Here is an 8193-nt window from a genome sequence, read left to right on the forward strand (position 1 = left end):
TTGTATCCGTGAGTGAGCCCAAGTACACAAATTCTTCTACCACCTCGATTTCGTCACCACCGATGCAAACTCGCGGTGGGTGGCTCACATTGTCTTCTCTTGAACCTCTTCCTATCATGTACTTCGTCTTCGACGTGTTGATGACTAGTCCGATCCGCTTAGCTTCCCTCTTCAGTCTGATGTAGGCTTCCTCCATCTTCTCAAAGTTACGTGCCATAATATCTATGTCGTCGGCGAAACCAAATAGCTGGACGGACTTATTGAAAATTGTACCACTCGTATTAATCCCTGCTCTTCGTATTACCCCTTCCAAAGCGATGTTGAATAGCAAACACGAAAGACCATCACCTTGCCGTAACCCTCTGCGGGTTTCGAAGGGACTCGAGAATGCCCCTGAAACTCGAACTACGCACATCACCCGATCCATCGTCGCTTTGATCAACCGTGTCAGTTTATCCGGAAAACCGTGTTCGTGCATGGTCCCGATCGATTGTATCATATGCGGCTTTGAAGTCGATGAATAGATGATGTGTGGGCACGTTGTATTCGCGGCATTTCTGCAGTACTTGGCGAATGGCGAACACCTGGTCCGTGGTGGAGCGTTCGCCCATAAAACCCGCCTGGTACTGCCCCACGAACTCCCTTGCAGTTGGTGCTAGTCGACGGCATAAAATTTGGGAGAGTACCTTGTAGGCGGCGTTCAGCAATGTGATTGCGCGGTAGTTGCTACAATCCAGCTTATCGCCCTTTTTGTAGATGGGACACACGACACCTTCCATCCACTCCTGCGGCAAAACTTCCTCCTCCCAAATCTTGGTAATGACCCAGTGCAGCGCTCTAGCCAGTGCCTCACCACCGTGTTTAAATAGCTCTCCTGGTAGTTGGTCAACCCCCGGGGCTTTGTTGTTCTTCAGCCGGCCAATCTCCTCCTGGATTTCCTGGAGATCCGGAGCCAGTAAAATTATGTCCTGCGCGCGTTCTCCCAGGTCCATCACCATACCGCCATCTTCGTCTGCCACATCGCCATTCAGGTGTTCTTCGTAGTGCTGCCGCCACCTTTGGATCACCTCACGCTCGTTCGTAAGAAGGTTCCCGTTTATGTCCTTACACATATCAGGCTGTGGCACGTGGCCCTTACGTGAACGGTTTAACTTCTCATAGAACTTTCGTGTGTTATTAGCGCGGTACAGTTGCTCCGTTTCTTCACGGTCTCGATCTTCCTGCTGGCGCTTTTGTCAATTTGTCAATGCTTTGTGGAATTGTGATCATGACCTTGAACTTTATTTGACGTTCGATGCATTGTCAAGTGAATGCTGAAAACAATGCCAATAAAGCTTCAAACATTTAGTTTTTTTTATAACATAATGGTTCGAAAAGAAACCAACAAAGTACTTTTTAATTTGTTCCAGATGCATCCGCGATGCCTCCGTTCAAAGTAGGGTTGGACCCTAGGAACGATTGGATGAAATGGCGGAAGGCTTTCGATCGATTCCTACGTGCGAGTAAGATCGAAAATGACGAAGAGAAGTTTGATATGCTACTAGAGGCATTCCACGGGGGCATGTCAGTCGATCCTGAGCGACCTTTTCGAAAATATTTGAAACTCTGCACAGTTTTTCAATTTCATCTAAATCGTCATTTTCGATATCAAATCTTCATATTGAGTCACGACTAACTTTTCAAAAGGGTGTATGTGAAAATGGTTCAAAAATATTTAAAAGCTGCACAGCAAAAACGGAATGTTCGATTGATTTATGATTTTTCAGCAAAAGTTAGACAACTAAATGGTGATTCTTAAGAAAATGCGCACAGTAAAAAAAAAAAAATTTTTTGCCTTTAAAATATCATTTTTGTCACAAAAACTCAAATATCTCAAAACCCTATCTTTTTCGAACGTAATTTTTAGGGAAAACGGTCCATTATATTAGCTATCTACCATAAAAATTTGGTGATGGTAAACTAATAAACAAAAAAGTTATGACATTTCAAACATTTCACAATTTTTCACATTTAGTAAAAAAATTTTTTCTTTGTAAGTTATTTCCGAGAATTGCAGTTTGATGCAGATTTTATTGTTAAGGGACGTGATTTAAACAAGTTGTTTTCATGATATTTTGATTTAATTATTCATAGCATCTATAAGAAACTTAGACACGATCCAGTGTTGTGATCAAAAGTATTGATAGTGTCATAATTTTCATTGCACGTGACTGGCGAAAAATTCTTTTTAATAGTGTTGAAACCTGTTGATAATAACGTTGATAAAACATATCAGAAATGTTATTTTTTAAGGCAAGCCTTCGGCCAAGGCAATGTAAGCTTCTTTCCAATTCAGGAACACATAATGTGTGTGTGTGCACAACCCATGAGAATATTAATCTTATTTTACATAGTTTGAAAAGAATCAATTTAACAAAGGATATTAAAATGTTAACTGGTAGTCTTTTGTGTGAAAATACAACATCAAATTGCTATCTACGATCTTGTTCGGATTGTCCAGATTCTTCATCATTGGAAAATACTTTATTCGCTGAGTTTGAAGAAAAATATATTGATCAGTTATCATTTGAGCAATGGGTGACCACGGATAGGTGTGACATAGAAACTATTGTAAAACCTGTAGATGAGCTTGCTTGAAATTAGAAAGTTTAATCCCTCACGATTTCATTAAAACAGAACAATCCAGCTTTTTAAAAAATACGAAAAATACATTACAAAATGGTGAATTATTAGTCATTTGTGATTTTTCTGAAAATTACAGCTTTGTATTGCAAGATGAAGTGCAGTCCCATCCCTGGAACGTACAACAAGCTACAATTCATCCATTCGTTATTTATTTTAATGGAAGTACGCAAATTGAACACTTAAGTTTTATTATAATTTCCGAAGATTTAAGACACGATTCAGTATCCGTAAACTTGTTCATTGAAAAAATGATTAACTTTTTACGCGTTGATAAGCATAAAGAAGTCAAAAAGATATATTTCATGTCTGATGGAGTAGCGTCGCAGTACAAAAATCGTAAGAATTTTTCGAGCCTATGTCAATTTAAATCAATGTACGGAATTGATGCAGAATGGCATTTTTTTGCTACATCACATGGCAAAGGTCCTTGTGATGCTATTGGAGGAACAATAAAGCGCATGGCCACAAGAGCAAGTTTAGCCAAAGAACGTGAGCATCCAATTAAAACTGCGAAAGAACTTTTGATTGGGCAAATCGAAGAAAAGAAAAGATTTAACCAAATTATCATTTTGTTTTACTACTACTGAAGAGTACGAAATAAAGGCTTCAGAGCTCAGCGAGCAATTTAATAACGCGAAAACGATCCAAGGAACCCAAAAATTTCACTGTTTCATTCCATTGTCGGAAAATAAAATTAAAGCAAAACTATACTCAAACTGTGCTGATAATAATTCAAAAGTGTTCGATATTTTAAAAATTTGAATAAAAAAATAAAAATAAGTATTAATAAACTGTTTTCATGATATCATAACCCATACCAAAATTCAAACCCAAAACTCTTAGAGTTTCTATAACAACATTGTGTAACTCCCACATTTAATTTAATACTTAGGATAATATTAATTCATTTTTATTTATTTATACATATAATATTTATACATATAATATACATAATATTGATGAATACATAAATATGGAATATCATACAAACAACTTGTTTAACTCACGCAAGGCCCTTAACAATAAAATCAGCATCAAACTGCGATTCTTGAAAAAAAATACACGGACATTTTTTATGTTTACTATATGTGAAAATTGTGAAATGTTTGAAATGTCATAACTTTTTTGTTTATTAAAATTTTTATGGTAGATAGCTAATATAATGGACCGTTTTTCCTAAAAAATTACGTTCGAAAAAAGATAGGGTTTTGAGATATTTGAGTTTTTGTGACAAAATGATATTTTTAAAGGCAAAAAATTTTTTTTACTGTGCACATTTTCTTAAGAATCACCATTTAGTTGTCTAACTTTGCTGAAAAAATCATATCAATCGAACATTCCGTTTTTGCTGTGCAGCTTTTTAAATATTTTTGAACCATTTTCACATACACCCTTTTGAAAAGTTAGTCGTGACTCAATATGAAGATTTGATATCGAAAATGACGATTTAGATGAAATTGAAAACTGTGCAAAGTTTCAACTCAATAGAAAATCATGAATTAAAAATTTTCTTAAATGTTGATGCTGTTGCTTGGAATCGCTCACTAGTGCTTGGTGGTCTAGAACTGCAAGAGTTTTATGACAAAATTACCAAATATGAAGTTCAGCAAATTTTGCAATCGGGGGAAGTAATCGTGTTTCAGTATGAATCAGCAATAACCTCATTGGAAAAGTATTTTGCCCCGCAACTGAACAAAAGGTTTGAAAGGCATTTGTTCAGGGCAATGAAGCAGGAAGAAAACGAACCATTTCATGAGTTCATATTCAGGCTACAGGATCAAGCGAAACGTAGTGATTTCATGGACCCGGACGATATGGTAATTGATCAAGTAGTAGAGGATTGTAAATCAACTGAGTTGCATAAGTAACTGTTGATCGAAGAGTTAACCCTTAATGATGTCATGACACTCGGGAAGACAATTGAGGAGGTACAAAAACAATCCAAACAGTATGACAAACCCTCTGCGTCTACTTTTGAGAGAACTTTGGTGCAACGCGTCGTAGATCAACGACCGGACAATCGACAGAATCCTGAAACCAACAGACGGTGCTATAACTGCAATCGTCCTGGACACCTGGCCAAGGATATAGGAAAATGTGCAGCGAAGGATGCCAAATGCCACGGCTGCGGAACGAAAGGGCATTTCAAGGCATGCTGCCGACGAAGAAAGCGAGACGAATCTCAGCAACCATCAGGACCAGCACCGAAACGTCGTTCCGTTAATGCTATACTCGACGAAAAGGCTACCACAAAGGAGTATTTACAATCGAGGGCGTAAACCAGCTGAACGAAGTATTGAAACTGGAGATTGGCGGAGTTAAGATGGACATGTTGGTGGACTCGGGTTCACCAGCCAACATCATGAACAGCAAGAGCTACGAGTGGCTGAAACAACAAGGAGCAAAACTGCTGAACGAGCGAACCCCTCGGGATGATGAGACATGCCTGACATCTTTTGCTACAGATAGGAAAATATTCTTCAGTGACGCATTCGAATCAGAAGTTAAAGTACCAGGAGATGCAACCGGCGTTTGGGCACACATCTTGGTTGCACCAGACGGGCAAACCAACATACTGAGCAAAGCTACAGCATTCGCGTTAGGGGTGTTGAATATCGGTTACAATATTAACCACGTATCCAATCTATCTGAAGGTCCAGAAACATTCCCTAAAGTTCCCAACGTGACGTTGAAAATCCAAATCGATGCGAATATCGCTCCTGTAGTTCAAGTCGCTAGGCGACTACCAGTTTCCATGGAAGCAGATGTCGAAGAAGCAATCCTTGGCTTATTTGAGAAGGACATCATAGAACGTGCACAAGGACCGTTGAGCTGGGTTTCGCCTCTGGTACCGATTCGGAAGGCGGATGGAAAAATTCGGTTGTGTGTCGACATGCGGGCAGCAAACCGTGCTGTAAAACGCGAGAATTATCCGATGACCAACATTGACGCAGCAATAACATCGATCACGAAGGTAGGTTTAAGCCCATGTACGTAAACATTATTTTTCAAACAGTAATTATAAATAAACAGGTTACAAAATTGTCAAAATTGACCTAGAGGCAGCCTACTATCATTTCGAGCTAGATGAGGACAGCCGCGATATAACCACTTTTGTAGCTCGGAGTGGGGTCTATAGGTTCCGCAGATTAATGTTTGGCATTAAATCAGCTCCGGAGTTGTTCCAGAGAGAGATGGAGAACCTGTTTAGAGGAATAGAGGGTGCACGAAGAGCATGACGAGGCATTGAAACGTGTACTGCAAATTTTAAAAGACAGGAATATGAAAATTAACGATCAAAAATCGATTTATTCCGTAACTGAGGTCGAGTTTCTAGGACACTGCGTTTCGAAAGACGGAATTCGTCCCACCGACGAAAGGATCAAAGCGATTCTCTCTTTACAAGCTCCATCGTCAGTAACCGAACTAAGATCTCTCCTGGGACTCGTAAATTTTGTCGGAAGATTCGTTCCCAATCTTTCCGGACTAACACATCATATGAGACAGCTGTTAATCAAGGACTGTTTCTTCCAGTGGATCGAAGTCCACGACAAAGAATTGGACATGATTAAATCGATTTTGGGGAAGGTTGAGTCACTAGGATATTTCGATCCAGCAGATACCACTCAACTTGTAACCGATGCCAGTCCCTATGGTCTAGGCGCAATCCTGATTCAAATTAAAAGTGGGATACCCAGAACGATTTCTTGCATCTCCCGTAGTTTGGCAATTCATGAAAAGAATGCCTAGCAATCATTTGGGCAATGGAAAGACTCTTCGTGTACCTTTATGGCATAAAGTTTACTTTGATCACCGATTGCAAACCTCTGGAGTATTTGTTTAACAGAGCACAGTCGAAGCCATCGGCTCGCATAGAACGATGGATTCTAAGACTGCAAAGCTTCGACTTCATAGTGCGATACGAGCCTGGTACGGGACAGACAACATTGCGGACCCTTTGTCGAGAATGACCCAGCGTCAACAAGAAATCACAGATGGGATTGATACTGTTGCGTGGTTGGCAGCAGAAATTAAACCGGCCGCTCTTACTATCAAAGAAATTGAAGCAGCAACCAAAAGTGACGATGAGCTCCAAATTGTAAAGGATGCGATATTTTCCGGTCACTGGGACTCGGTTCCAGCAGAATTTAGGACAGCAACGATAAAAGATGACCTGACCACATTCGGTGAACTCGTTCTACGAGGAGATCGTATCGTTATTCCGAAGGAACTGCGTGATAAGCTAATTGAGCTGGCTCATTCTGGTCACCAAGGGTGTACCGCTATGAAGGCCCAGTTTAGAGCAAAATATGGTTTCCCCTGATGGATAAAGCTGTAGAGAACTTCGTGCGACGCTGTAAACCCTGTACAATGACGGGGATCCCGGACGGTCCAAATCCCATGCTTAGACGTAGACCAACAGAACCCTGGCAGGATGTCGCGATCGATTTTAAAGAAGGATTGGTAGGTGGTTTGTCGTTACTAGTGGTAGTATGCTATACATCGCGGTTCATTCAGGTTGAACCTATGAAACCTACAACAGCACAACGGGTAATAGCGGCATTACTCCGAATGTTCAGTACCCTGGGTATTCCGCGATCGATAACAACAGATAATGGGCCACAATTCAGGGCAGATGAATTTGCTCGCTTCTGTGTTAGTTACGGTATTCATTTGAACTTGTCCACTCCCTACTGGCCCGAACAGAACGGGGCCGTTGAACGCCAGATGCGTAACATTGGCAAGAGATTAAAAATCAGTGAGATACAAGGTACTGACTGGCAAACTGATCTCTACGAGTATCTAACGATGTATCATGCCACACCTCAGGAGACAACTGGGATATCACCAGGGCAAATGGTATACGGTCGTGAGATCAGAACACGTATTCCATCGATCCGTACGCCTTTTAGTTTGAAATGGGAGGAGGCTCGAGATAGAGATATGGCAAGAAAGGAATATCATAAGCAGAGAGCGGACTTACAACGTCACGCAAAAGATCATACACTGATGGGAGGAGATACTGTTCTAATGCGTAACATGAACCCAGGATCGCTAGACACCACATTCAGAGGAGAGGAATTTGAAGTTGTGGATGTAAACCAAAATGCTATAAAAGTGCAATCTACTGAAACGGACAAAGTGTATTTACGAAACAGTGCTCACTTGAAGAAACTTGACAGGCGCACTACTAAGAAAGCGGAGACCCCTGAACAGCAAGGCACATCAGCCCCTTCTGAAAAACGGACAACGGGCCAGACAGTAATAACATCCACGTCACCGGGACGGGGCTGCCGACGTACACGTAAGCGACCAAGTAAATATCAGGATTATGTTTTTGATGATTAAAATACTGTTATAATGATTTCTGTTTTGAATAAATAAAAAATGAGTTCTAAATAGGTTGTGTCTTCTTCTTCTTCTTCTTCTTCTTCTTCTTCTTATTGGCATTACATCCCCACTGGGGCAAAGCAGCCTCACAGCTTAGTGTTCATTAAACACTTCCAC

The 8193-nt window shown here is 40.5% G+C and overlaps 1 protein-coding gene across 1 annotated transcript; it reads left to right on the plus strand.

The window, feature by feature from the left end:
- Window positions 1-7056: 7056 nt before the first annotated feature.
- On the plus strand, window positions 7057-7990 carry LOC134202763 (uncharacterized protein K02A2.6-like; the record flags this gene model as incomplete). The annotated part of the gene is made up of 1 exon (XM_062677753.1): window positions 7057-7990. A coding segment is annotated over exon 1 (934 nt), but the record flags the coding sequence as incomplete, so codon positions are not given.
- Between the last annotated feature and the right edge of the window lie 203 nt (window positions 7991-8193).

Source organism: Armigeres subalbatus, unplaced genomic scaffold (genome assembly GCF_024139115.2).
Source record: "Armigeres subalbatus isolate Guangzhou_Male unplaced genomic scaffold, GZ_Asu_2 Contig1407, whole genome shotgun sequence".
NCBI lineage: Eukaryota > Metazoa > Arthropoda > Insecta > Diptera > Culicidae > Armigeres > Armigeres subalbatus.